This window comes from Martes martes (assembly GCF_963455335.1).
Source record: "Martes martes genome assembly, chromosome: 12".
NCBI classification, from domain to species: domain Eukaryota; kingdom Metazoa; phylum Chordata; class Mammalia; order Carnivora; family Mustelidae; genus Martes; species Martes martes.
In genome coordinates this window covers 61,302,721-61,317,433 of record NC_137900.1, presented here as the reverse complement: position 1 = coordinate 61,317,433, position 14,713 = coordinate 61,302,721, and the positions used below count along the sequence as shown (strand labels likewise).

The following is a 14,713-nucleotide window of genomic DNA, read 5'->3' as shown; positions in this document are numbered from 1 at the left end:
CTCTGGAGAGTTCCATCCACGGTAAGTCATGAGGCCTGTGACCCATCACCAACACCCGACATCTTCAGCTTCATTCTTTGCACTGAGATACTGACGGTAATAGAATTCAGAGCTGAGTTCTACTGCCAGGCTTAACCCAGCCTCTTAATTGTACTTAATACTTTAAAACACACAAAACACTTGCACATATATTTTATCCTGTGCAGTAAGCAAGGATTATTAACCACATTACACAGATGAGAAAACTAAATCTCAACCAGGGAAATCAAGCACTTGTTCAATATTATAAAGCACTTGGTCTCAGCTGGGGGTGATTTTGTTCCCCAGAAGACATCTAGTAGCATCTGGAGACCTTTTTATGTGTGCAACATAATGATTTAATATATGTATATGTTATGAAATGATTACCACCATAAGTTTAATTCATATTTATCAGAACACATATTTACAAGTTTTGTTTGCCTAGTGTTTTTCTTGTGATAAAAACTTTTAAGATCTACTCTCTTAGCAACTGGAGCCTTCTTTTGTCATGACTTGGGAGCTACTACTGGCGTCTAGTGGGTACAGGCCAGGGATGCTGCTAAATATCCTACAATGCATAGGACAGCCCCCATAACATAGAATTATCTAGTCCAAATTGTCAGTAGTGCCAAAATTGAAAAACATTGTACAGAGCAAAAAAGGGGTGGACATGGAACTAAAAGAGATATACGGTACTTTTTCTGTTGTACTATGCTGGAAAGTCTAAGAAAGCCTAGAGGTAAACAGGAAGAAAGGCTCCTTATTTCAATAATGGAAGTATACCCAAAGATCTAATGGAAAAGACCTTGGGATGAGCAATTCTATTGGGGAAGAACATCTCCATAAAAGGCCCTCTGTCAACCAGGGCTGTGCAACTTAACCCTCGTTTCTGCTCAGTCTTTAGAGAATTCTTGTTTATTTAAGGGACGATTACCTTGCAAATGAGAGCAAGAAATGGGTAATAGAGAAACCAAGCGGCAGTGGGGGGGGATATGACACCCTGTGGGCTAAGCAAGATAATACTGAGAATTCTAGAGAGCTTGAAATTGTTCATTTTTCACATGGTTCTAAGAAAGGCAGGCAATCTTTCTAACACATAATTATAGTATATAGTCAACTCAATAATTGTAAAATATAATCTCATAAAAAGATAATGTGCCCATTTTCTTTAAAATTATAAATTATACTTGTTAGAAAGCAATTTTACTTGCAAGCTATTCAACTTTCATTTACTAAATTATTTATACTTCCTTAATATTTGTGTACCCAGAACTGGAGTACAGTCATGCTTGTCTCTCTTTTTTTTTTTTTAAGATTTTATTTATTTATTTGAGAGCGAGCGAGAGAGAGTGAGAGAGAGCATGAGAGGGGAGAAGGTCAGAGGGAGAAGCAGACTCCCCATGGAGCTGGGAGCCCGTTGAGGGACTCGATCCTGGGACTCCGGGATCATGACCCGAGCCGAAGGCACCCGCCCAACCAACTGAACCATCCAAGTGCCCAGTCATGCTTGTCTCTGAATGCAGTAATGGTAAATGAATATAGGTGACATTAATAAGATTAATACCCAATCTGCTGGTGATCATACTAGAAACTGCAGTTGGGCATTTGGGTTAAAATAGTCAACAAATGCAAAAGATAAACACAGTCTGCCTCTTAAACAAGAGTTACATATAGTGTGTCAAATACTGCTGGGTTTTTTCATTCAGACCAAAAAGAACTGAAGGAAGTGTTATTCCCAAGTGAGGAATTTTAGAACATTCTAGGCAAAGATACATACTGCATGCAAGTGATACGACACCTTAATTAGATTCAACCAGCAGACTGTATTACACTGCGCCTCGGAACAATAGTTCTGAGCCAAGATTACAATAAATTTCAAAATCTATAATGTGTGAAATTAAATTCCACAATAATGCATAAAAGTCCTAATTTGAATCAATTTTCAACTTGCAAATACATGAAAAACTAAAAAATGAAATTCAGAGTAGGAGAAACAAAGAATATACAGTTATCAGTAAATAATATTAATTAGGAAGGTTAAATCTCTACTGAACAATTAGATATTTTCTACCATATTCATTCCAATGCATAAATATCTGATTTACCAAAAATATCAGAATACCCCCCAAAGGATTAAAACAAACAAACAAACAAACAAATGTAGAGAACACTGAAGATTGTATATTGGTACATTCCCCATGCGCCAGAGAAATAACATATTAATAACCAAGGGCATTGATTTCATGGCTGCCATATGAATGTGAACTTGAAGTAGCAGCAAGTGAAAGCAAGTAGACAGTATGGAAACTTAGGTCCAGATAGGTTAAAAAAAAAAGAAAGAAAAGAAAAACAAAGCTTAGAGTTAAGTCAGTAAATGAGAAACATATCATGGATCTAATATAGTTCAATTTCTGTAAGGCATTAACGGTCACTCAGTTCATCTTTGTGGATAAGACCACAAAACTTTAGTTAACTGTACCTTATAGGGACCAAAACCCAATTCTCTAAACACCTATTCTATTCAGTTTTTTAATTGACAACTTGGATTAGAGCTATTTAAGAAACGTGCGAAGGGGCACAATGCTGGGAGAGACAAGTGATACTGATTTATGAGGGCAGAATCAAGATTTAAAATTTCAACAGAAATGCCAGGCTGAAACAAACAAAGGAACACAAATGGAAACAAAGAAAAGCCAGACAACTTACAGCTACTCAGAGCTAGAACGGACCTTGAAATGACTGATTTGACTGCAAGGCTCTAGCACTACTGATAAAGAAAACAAGGACCCACCTAAATTGCTCCACCAGCAGTGACACCGAAAGTGAGTAAAAAGGCTGATGCACAATAATATCAATTAGGAGAATTAACTTATGGTCTTGGTAAATCTGACAAGTTGGGGTGTCTGATACTATTCCCAAGTGAATGGACACAAAAAGAAGTTCAGTATTGGGGTCACTTTCCCACCTAGGAGTCTATGATTCTCTGGAGACTAGTAACTACAAAGTTGAGAAACAGTATTTCAGGATGGTTATGAGAACTAGCTTGGACCTTGACAAGCTGAGTTCAAATCTCTCTGCCACTTACCAGCCAAAAGACTCTGAGTAAGTTATTTAAAGTCTCTGCCCCTTAGTTTCTTCATCTATAAGAGGGGCAGAGTAATAGTAACTAGGCCACTTAGAGAATGACAAGAGAAGCTCATGAATATTAAGTACTACTTTTGTAACAAGAGAATAAGAATATCCATGCCAGCAAACATTTTATTTTTTCTAAGAATCCACATGAAAGGGTCATGAAAATACAAAACATACACACTTCAGAATGCTCTCTCTCCTTGGAAGGAAAAAAAAAAGGAGTAGAGGAATAAAGCACAAAAATCAACAACAAGGTGTGCCTGGCTGTCTCAGTCAGTGGAGCATGTGACTTGATCTCAGGATTGGGAGTTTGAGCTCCACATCGCGGATAAAGATTACCTGAAAAACAAAATCTTTAAAAAAAAATCAACAACAAAAAAATTGATGCGGATGCTCTATGCAGCAGAGATTTCGGCACAACTCAAGTAAACATACAACTCCACTGCTATAGACAAACTCAGACTTCACTGGAGACGGCATCTCCTCCACTTCTCACATCAGTTTTAGGGGTTCAAAATTCACACAGAACTTCATCATTCTACTTTTTTTTTTTTTTTCAATTTTCTTTTCTTTCGTTCTTTTTTTTTTTTTTTAAGATTTTATTTATTTATTTGACAGAGAGAGAGAGATCACAAGTAGGCAGAGAGGCAGGCAGAGAGAAAGGGGGAAGCAGGCTCCCTGCCGAGCAGAGAGCCCAATGCGGGCCTCGATTGCAGGACCCTGAGATCATGACCTGAGCCCAAGGCAGAGGCTTTAACCCCCTGAGCCACCCAGGCACCCCCATCATTCTACTTTTTAAAAACTTATTACTAGCAAACCAAATTCAACAGCCTACTAAAAGAAGTATACACCAATGCCAAGTCAGATTTATTTAAACCCTGGAATGCAAGGAAGGTTCAACATACACAAATGAATACACATTATACATCACATTAAGAGAATGAAGGAGAAAAAAAAATACATGATGTCAGCTGATGCAGAAAAGCCATTTGACAGAAATCAAAACCCTTTCATGATAAAAACATTCAATAAACTAGAAATAAAGAGACAACTACCTCAAAATAATAAAAGTCATAAATGAAAAATCCATAGCTAGTATCACACTCAGCAGGGAAAGACTGAAAGCTTTTCCTGCAAGACCAGGAACAAGACAAGGATGGCCACTCTCACCACTTCCACTCAACACAGTACTAGAAGTCCTAGTCAGAACTATTAGGCAAGAAGTAAAAACCTTACATGATTCAAAATTTAAAAGAGCATAGAATGAGAAGTCTTCCCTTCGTTCCTCTCTCCCAATTTTTCTCTCGAAAAAGAACAGCAACTACAACTTGTGTCCCCTTCTATGTATGAGTAAATAACAAAAATATGCCTCCCTTTCCTTCATTTTTACAAAAATAATAGTACAGTATATATACTATTCTAACCTTGCTTTTCCCCCCAACAATCTATCTTGGGTATCAGTCATAACAGTAAAAAGCTTCCTCATTTATTTGTATGGCTATAGAACATTCTATTATAAAGAAGTACAGTAATTTAATAGCAGTGTTTTTCAAAAGAAAAAGAAGCACTATTAACACTCACAAACACACAAAAATTAAGAAATAAAAACATGGACAAGCAGTAAATAAGTATGTTTCTAGGCTATGAACATAAAGATTTCATAAACATATGAAAGGACTGGAATTTCATACAACTGAAAGAGCACCCAAGGCCAGGTCAGCAATCCTGGCTCATTCACTTTCCATTATTAATACCACAGATATGTTACCAAGTCATCCCTTTTTAAAATGGAATAGACCTTATTACATCAAATTATGGACACATTAGCTTTCCAAACATTCCATTTAAACAGTACACCAGGGAAAAAAGTCATAGTAGAATAGCCGGAAAAATTCTAGAGGAAAAACAGAATAATAAGAAAAGGCTAATTCTACCAAACATAAAATAAATGGTATAATAAAGATACAGCAACTAAAACAATTGTGTATCAGACAAGAATAGACAAAAAGTACAATAAAATAAAAACTCCAGAAAAAGAAATACGTAAATGTAGAAATTTAATACATAATAAAACCATCCTTTCAAATCAATGGGAAAATGATGGATTATTCAATAAGCAGTCCTGGGACAACCAATTACTTATTTTAGAATAAATAAGTAATAATTTATTTAAAAATAAAAGATCCCAAGAAACTATCACAGATCAGAGAGGGCTAAGAAGATATGACAACTAAATATAACATGGTATCCTGAGAGAATCTTAGAATAGAAAAAGGACATTAGAGAAAAACTAATGAAACTGGACTAAGTACAGAATTCAGTTAATATTAATTTACCAATGCTGGTTCTTTAGTTGTAACAAGATGCTAATAATAGGAAAAACTGAGTGAGGGATACATGGGAATGTTGTATTATCTCTGCAAATTTCCTGTATATCTAAAACTATTTTAAAATAAAAATTAGGCTGAAGGGGCACCTGGATGGCTCAGTGGGTTGCCTCTGCCTTCAGATCACGTCATGATCTCAGGGTCCTGGGATCGAGTCCCACATCGGGCTCTCTGCTCAGCAGGGAGTCTGCTTCCCCTTCTCTCTCTGCCTGCCTCTCTGTCTACTTGTGATCTGTCAAATAAATAAATGAAATATTTTTTTTAAATTGGACTGAAAAAGAAAAAAACTGGGTCTCTATTACTTCTTACACCACTATTAATTTCTGGTAGATCAAAAAATTAGTATTTAAAAAATTTTAAATTATTAGGGTGCCTGGTTGGCTCATCGGTGTAATGTGCAACTCCTCACACTTGGGGTTGTGAATTCAAGCCCCATGTTGGGTGTAGGTTACTTAATAATATATCCAAAAAAAAGAAAAGAAAAAAGCTAATGATACTAGAAAAAAGCATGAAGAAAAAAACTGAAATATATAGCGATACCTGGTGTCTCAGTTGATTAAGCGGCTGCCTTCAGCTCAGGTCATGATCCCAGCATCCTGGGATCAAGTCCCACATTAGGTTCCTTACTCAGCGGGGAGCCTGCTTCTCCCTCTACCCCTCCCCCCCTGCTGTGCTCTCTCTGTCAAATAAATAAATAAAATCTTTTTTTAAAAAAATCCTGAAATATACAGATTTTAACACACAGGACAAATGTTAATTTCCTTGGGATGCTCTATGAGATGGAATAACCATGTCATAGGATATACCTGGCATCCAGAGGAACACAGCCTCTGGATGTAGACCACCTGAGTTCAAATCCCAGTTCTGTCAATAATTAGTCAAATAGCTTCACGCAACTATTTTCCTGCTCTCTGCTTCACTTTCCTCATGTTTAAAAAGGGTATGATAACAGTACCTACCTCAGTGGACTATCGTGTGGATTACATAAATTAATCTATGTAGAATGCATAGACCAACACTTGGCTCATAGTAAATACTCAATGAATGGTAGTAATTAGAAAATAACCTAAAATATTCAACAAGAAAATGGCTAGACAAACTATTTGTAAAAATGAGTTAATGTTATATGTACAATGGTACATACTGTTGAATAAAGACAAATACAGAATTATATTAGTGTATCATTTATGTTAAGAAAAAATACAAAATACTAGAAATACAAATAAAAGTTCCAAAAGAACCAAAGTGATAATAGTAATTACCTATGTGAGAGGTCAAGAGAACTTCAGTTATCTGTAATGTTTTAATTCTTTATACAGAAAATATTTTTATGCACTGCTTATGTAACTGTGAATTAAAAATTAATTTTTAAAAATGATGTACCTAAACTTAGAATCAAAGAAATTTCATAATGAATACTACATAGCCATTAAAAAAACAATGAAAACCTATACACGCTGCTATGTACAAATATGAAACAATCTTCAAAGTAAAGCATTAAATTTAAAAAGGAGGGGCATCTGTGTGGCTCAGTCAGTTAGCGTCTGCCCTCAGCTCAGGTCATGATCCCAAGGTCCTGAAATCTGAGTCCCACGTCAGGCTCCTTGCTCAGCAGGAGCCTGTTTATCCCTCTCCTCTCTGATCCCGCTTTCTTTGTCTCTCACTATATCTGTGTGTCTCTCTCTCAAATAAATAAAATCTTTATAAATAAATAAATAAATAAATTTTAAAAGTGGGGGGTGCACCTGGGTGGTACAGTCATCTAGGCGTCAGACTTTTGGTTTCATCTCAGGTCATGATCTCAGGATTGTGAGATCAAGCCCCACATCAGGCTCCGTGCTCAGTGCAGAGTCTGCTTGAGATTCTCCCTCTCCCTCTGCCTGCCCCTGCTCGCTCTCTCACTAAAATAAACAAATATTTAAAAATAAATAAAACAAAAAGGAAGAAAGGAGAAGGGGGCAAGGTCCATCCACTGTGTGGATTATACAATCCCAAAGGATATATACACATATATAAAGGTTTGTATAAGTACAGCTAATTCCTACAAATGTATAAAAGAAATCTCTAAATAGTTGTCTCTGTGGTAGAAGATAGGAGGCCTAAGTAAACAGGAAGTTTTTTTGTTTGGGGTGGGTTTTTTTAATATATATTCCTTAGTAATGTTTTAGCTTTTTACCTAACATATATTCTTTGTTTTTCATTATAAAAACAATTAACTGAATGTTAGTTTCTTGATAAACTACAAGCGTGGGCATTTTAGACCAATATCCTAGAAAGGGAGTAGGCAGGCTCTGGGGAGGACCATTCTACTACAGATCACGAACACTAAGCCAGGAGTCAGCAAACTTTTTCTGAAAAGGAACAGATAGTAAATAGTTCTGGTTTTGTGGGCCATACAATCTCTGTCACAACTACTCAACTCCACCAACTGTTGTGCAAAAGCAGCCACAGACAATACGTAAACAAACAGCTATGGCTACGTTCCAATAAAATTTTATTTAAACGAAGAGGTGGTGGGCCAGATTTGACTGGTAGGCCACAGTTTGCCAACCTCTATATCACCTGGGCAAGAAGACTGACTGAAGTTCTAGCCAACCTTTCTTTGCCTTTGGCACTCTAGAAAGGAGTAAGTTAAGCTACAGCACAGATCAGCACAGATTCGGAGCTATTCACACACATGTGCATCACGCTTCTAACTCAAGAGTCAGACTTGGTAGGAACAATTCCATGATAGATCAACTACTATTTCCAAAAGGATAAGACAACAATATATCCCGCCCTCAATCCTTGGTCCACCTACCCCTTCTGTTTAACTTGTCCCTACTGCCTTGATATAAATTGGAAGAGCTGAATGCACGCCCATCTGCCAAGCAGTCTTCTTACATGAGGATTACATTTTAACATTGCAAATCAAAGATTACAGCCTGTCTAATCATCATTATAAAAAAGAGATATAATTATTCTAAAATCAAAGTTTATAGTTGGTAAATGCATACAGTACCTCATTTTGTTTTACTAGGTGGATATCCATGGCGTATATCGAAATTAGACTGTCCAAAGTCACACATCGTTACTGAGCCTTTGCATGGCCAAGGTGAATATTCAAAACTTTTCCTGGATAAAATTATCATAGTGATCTTTTCTGGCATAATGTCTTACTATGATTCCTGTACTTATCATCAAGAAGTCAATAATTCTCAGAAGTCTCCATGTTCACAAAACGTCAATCCTAGCTCCTGTTACACTGACAGTCACTTTTGCCCCTAGCATAGCCATAACTTTAGGAAATTCCATTCATGTGAAAAAACTGGAAAGGGAATAGCATAAATAGATACAATATAAAATTCCTTATACATGCATAATTTGAAAAAGATACATAAAAATCTGATATATACTTTACCACTGATAAATAATCTTACACTAATTAACTCTGAGAAATTAGACAAAATGGGCACATTCTTTGTGTTCAAAACTGAACTGAAACTCATTTGAGATGATCAGGAGTTCAGTTTAACGAAACAATAATAGGAAAAATACCCCTCAATTAACTTTATGGGGCTAGTAAAATCTTAAAACCAAAAACAAACAAACAAATAAAACAGTTTAAGAAAAGAAAGTACATATTACTCTCTGAAGAAATTTTAAGTCCTGGACAAAATACTGGCAAACCAAAGTTGGACATGTATATGAATAAGGGCTAACATTTATCGAGCACTACTCTGAATGCTATGCATAGCTTAATGCATTTAATCCAAACAACCCTAGATTGTAAAAACTATCATTCCATCCATTTTACAGAGGAAGAAACTAAGACTCAAAAAGTCTCAGTAATTTGCCATATTCTGTCCACAGACAGAAAGCAGAGATCTTGGATTTTAAAAATACCATGGAGGGGTGTCTGGGTGGCTCAGTGGGTTAAGCCTCTGCCTTCGGCTCAGGTCATGGTCTCAGGGTCCTGGGATCGAGCCCCACGTTTGGGCTCTCTGCTCTGCGGGGAGCCTGCTTCCCTCTCTCTCTCTGCCTGCCTCTCTGGCTACTTGTGATTTCTCTGTCAAATAAATAAAATCTTAAAAAAAAAATACCATGGAGATTCTGATTTAATTGCTCTGGGGCCAGACCCAATATATTTTAAAGCACTCCAAATGATGCTAATATGCAGAGAAATTACGTCGGCATAGCCAAGGCAGAAGAAGTTTTAGTCAAGATTTAAATATGAAACAAGAAGCAGAGGTAAGAAAACATAATTTATAAGATCCTTTCCAACAGTGACTTTCTAGGATTATGTGTTCCCACACTATCTTTCTAGAATTCTAAACGGTATATAAGATTTCATGCTATACCACCAAATAGATCCAATTCTAGTTCATCTAGGAGAAATATGTTTGTCAGTTTCTTTGGCATGGAATTCCAAAAAAAAGAGTGAGGTAAAATATACTAGTAGTTACAGTACTAAAATTATTTTCAGAACAAGAAACATAGCTCTACTACTTTAAAGAAAAGAGCAGCAAAAAGAGTGAATTATTGGGATGCCTGGGTGGCTCAGTGGGTTATGCCTCTGCCTTAGCTCAGGTCATGATCTCAGGGTCCTGGGATCGAGCCCCGCATCGGGCTTTCTGCTCAGTGGGGAGCCTGCTTCCCCCCTTCTCTCTGCCTGCCTCTCTGCCTGCTTGTGACCTCTCTCTGGCAAATAAATAAATAAAATCTTTAAAAAAAAAAAAAAAAGAATGAATATTGAAAAGCCCAACCTAATTCTTTTTTTAAAAAGCATAGCTAGATAATTGTTGCTGAGCTGCCCAAAGACCAGCCTCCATCCCACTCCATTTCTGTTCTAAGCAAAGCTGAAGCAATAAAGCGATCCTACCACTACTCTCTCTAGTATGCTGCTGGGGGCAGAGTAGGCTATGGCTCTATGTAGTCAGGAACTGCGGCCACCATGAGCCACCAGAGCCAAAGCAACTGCTACTACCCTATAAAGCCGAAAGAAGGCTTCTGGAGAAGGGAAAGGAGGAAATACAGGCTGTTGGCTACCTCAGCAGCCAGTCCCAGGAAGCCAGCTGCCAGCTACTGCCCCATCATTCTCCCCTTCCCAAGGAGAAGCACGTGCCCACACAATTCCCCAAAGCAGTGCTAACAGCTACCGTGAACCGAGCATCCATCAGAGCTCCTTAGCCTTCAAAGAGTTGGAACTACTACCATTCCATCTCTTCCCAAAACTATTCTTTGTCATTCCGGCATGGATTTTAAAGGTTTTTCCAGGATGGGATATAGGAAATAATAAGTCAAATAAATTTAAAAATTGAAGATTGAACTCAGTACCCTTAAACTTGTTCTATAGGGCAAGAAATGAGCCAACCGGAATTCCCACTTCCATTTGGTGTAACACGTCCAAAGAATGAGAGTTGATTTTGGTAGTCTCCCTCCCTAAAGGGTGCTGGAAACCCAGTGGTCCAACCACAGAAAACGTCAGTTTTCCCTCATGCTTCTCCCATCTTCTATCTTTGCTCATACTGTCTACTCCATCAGCATGCTCTCTCCCACATCCCTTTCTGAAGTACTTCCACCCTTTTTTGAAAGCCCTGCTCAAACCTCACTTCCCTTGAACATGTTCTCCCACACGCCTTACCCATTCCTGTATTAGCCTCATTTATACCTCTGTTATAATATGGCATCCCTGACCCTTCACCCTTTTTAAATAGTCTTGTATCTGTCTCCAGCAAGAATCAAATGGACAATGATCAAGTTTTACAGATCCCTGTTCATGCCTTCCAATATCTCATACAAAGAAGACCTTTGGAAATACCTGTTCAACAGAACTGAATTCAAACTTCGTGGAGAGAAGCTGCTCTGCTGGTCTGACCCTGGTTTGCTAGGGGCACAAAATGGTGCTCTTTCTTCCTCTTTACATATCTTCTTGTGTTAGCTTGCTTTGAACGTGAAATCGTTGAAAAGAATTTTACTGTTTTCCTTGCTATACATGATTTTGAGGATTTTTTAAATTGAACATAGTTCACATAACTTATCACCCTTTCAAAGTGTTCAGTTCAGTAATTTTTAGTATATTCACAAAGCTATGTGATCATTGCCACTGTGTAATTCCAGAACGCTCACAGCACCCCAAAAATAAACCCTATATCATTAGCAGTTACTCCCCAACTGCCACTCCATCCACAACCCCCACAACCACAAATCTACTTCCTGTCTCTGATAGATACGATTTTAACAAAGCTAACAGTACTCTTAACTATAGTTCTATATTACCTTAAAGCCAAATGTTACCTTCAAAAAGAAATTGTTTCTCTTATTTTATCAGAATTCAATAGAAGAATGTGATTTAACCCAGTAAATTACAAAGGTATTATTTCAGGATACAAAATAAAAGCTCTTAGCAGAAAAATCATCTTACTTTTGTTTTTGTCTCATTGAGCTACTTACTGAAGCAGTATAATATACATACACACAGAACAGTATACATATTATGAGGGCACACCTGGACAAGTTTTCAAAAACTGAATACACAAGTATAACCAGCACCCAGATCAAGAAACACAACAGAGGGGTGCCTGGGTGGCTCAGTGGGTTAAGGCTCTGCCTTTGGCTCAGGTCATGATCTCAGGGTCCTGGGATCAAGTCCCGCATCAGGCTTTCTGCTCGGTGGGGAGCCTGCTTCCCCCTCTCTCTCTGCCTGCCCCTCTGCCTACTAGTGATCTCTCTCTCTCGTCAAATAAATAAATAAAATCTTAAAAAGAAAAGAAACACAACAGAAACCCCCGACCCCTCTTCCATTCATTCCTTCCTCCAAACCATAACCCCTATCTTGTCTTCTAACAGCACACATTACTTTTACCTGTTTTTGTACTTTTATGGATAGAAGAAAATAGTATGCAGTACAGAACTTTTACACTGAAATCCTATGCCTTGTCATACTCACCATAATCTTCTTGTACAAAGCCATGACATTATCATCATCAAATGGTAGAAAGCCACACATAAGTACATATAAGAGTATGCCCATACTCCAAACGTCTGCCTGTGAAGGAGAAAAAAATAATTTAAAAAAACATTTAGAGCATATTACAGAAGAGCAGTACACTTAACAAAATCACAGAATCTTAGAGAACTGAAAAAGAGCACGGAGACCATCCAATTCAGCCTGCTGATTCCACAGACAGGGAAGCTAGAGCTCAGAAAGGAAGGCTTGTTAGAAGTCACCCAGTCAATGGCAGGCCACCCAGCTGGGTCTCCTGACTCAGTTCATGCACTTTCTTCCAATGTTGGATTCTAACACTTAAGAGAAAATAATTCCCAGTTGGCTGGGCTGGATAGGACATGATAAGGAAGGAGATAGAGCGAGGGCTCTGATTCTGGAAGACAATTCTGTAGCTACTGAGGGCTTATTACAGGTGAGGATTATATATACATGTACGAGGATGTCAAAACAAGTCTTAAAATTTACTCCTAACAATCTGCAAATGTGACTAAACTGTGCCGTAAAGTCCTCTCTATGTAAAGAAACCTTAATAAAGTTCAACAATTGACTTCTCAAATACAGATGCTAGAAATTAGCCTGCCAGCACAAACACCCCTACAAATCTCAAAATCCCAGAAAGGAGCTTAACCTTTACATAAGATATCCGTGTGTCCTCTGAGTCCTAAGCACTACCCACTTACTCAAGCGGTATTTGGCCTTAGTCAATAATGACACCACTGTTGGCTGAGGACAAGTCACAGCTCCCACCCTCGCTTGAGCCTTAGGAAAATTTTAACAGGTAAAAAGGGCAGCATTTTTTTTTTAATTTTATTTATTTATTTGACAGAGAGAGCAAGAGAGCACAAGCAGGCAGAGCGGCAGAGGGAGAGAGAGAAGCAGGCTCCCCGCTGAGCAGGGAACCCGATGCAGGGCTCAATCCCAGGACCCTGGGATCATGACCTGAGCCGAAGGCAGTTGCTTAACCAACTGAGCCACCCAGGCACCTCAAGCATTTTTTTTTTTAAAGCAGGAGGTGTTGGGTAGAGGAGAGAAACAGAGTTAAAATAACTCAAGCAGCATCACATCTAGGTAGTGCCTATACTAAGTATCCCAAATCTAACCCAGTCCTGTCTACCAAATCATATGAAATTATTAAAATGTCCCAAGTAAATAATTTACTTTCAGGCAAACACCTGATTTCTTCTTCCAAGTTGGAGGAGGTCAGAAATTAACAATTTATGCCCCAGAGATGTGAAATAATTAATCCATAAATTAAGCCTTGATAGCATAGCACTCCTGACCAGGGTGTTAAATTCAAAGCAAACAGGCTACAAAGGAAGGAGTGGGCTAGCATGACTTCATCAAATCTTATAAGAAGAGGTCAACAGAGATTATGTCTGAGGTCATATAAAAAGATAAAGAAAAAATCAACATCTGCTTAGAAATCTACCAAAGCCTACTAGAGAGAAAAAAACAGAAAAAGTATTCCTCAGTTAACTCATCCAAACACCTTTCCTGCACTGTTTTGAATTGGATATGAGAATAAACTAATCAACTAAAATCATAAACCAAAGCAAATGCAAGTAAATCCATAAGCTACCAATTGCCAAATAAGAAAAAAAGAAAATAATGATGATGATCAGAGGGAGGAGGGGTTTGAAACCATTTCCTGTGAGAAATCACTGAAGGAATTAGAGATAATTACCATGGGACATTCCTTAAAGCATGATCTGGACCATGAACAACAGAACTACCTAACGTACTTATTTTAGAATGAAGATTCTTTTTCTTTTCTTTTTTCTTTTTTTTTTTTTAGCCCCGCCTTAGAAAACAGAACCAGGGCACCTGGGTGGCTCAGGTCATGATCCTGTCCCAGGATCCAGTCCTGCAGCAGGTTCCCTGCTCAGCGCGGAGTTGACTTCTCTCTCTAACCCTCCCCCATCTCGTGCTCTCTCTCTCTCTCTCTCTCAAATAAATAAAATCTTTTTTTTTTTAAAGATTTTATTTATTTATTTGACAGACAGAGATCACAAGTAGGCAGAGAGGCAGGCAGAGAGAGGAGGAAGCAGGCTCCCCGCTGAGCAGAGAGCCCGATGCGGGGCTCGATCCCAGGACCCTGGGATCACAACCTGAGCCGAAGGCAGAGGCTTAACCCACTGAGCCACCCAGGCGCCCCAAATAAAATCTTTTTTAAAAAAAGAAAAAG

The 14,713-nt window shown here is 38.1% G+C and overlaps 1 protein-coding gene across 1 annotated transcript in view; it reads right to left on the bottom strand.

The window, feature by feature from the left end:
* Positions 1-14,713, bottom strand: part of MELK (maternal embryonic leucine zipper kinase) — a 94,084-nt gene that overhangs the window by 53,450 nt on the left and 25,921 nt on the right. Inside the window, exon 8 of the mRNA XM_080820278.1 lies at positions 12,469-12,567. Within this exon, the coding sequence (XP_080676404.1) occupies positions 12,469-12,567 (99 nt within the window). The remainder of the gene's footprint in view (positions 1-12,468; positions 12,568-14,713) is intronic.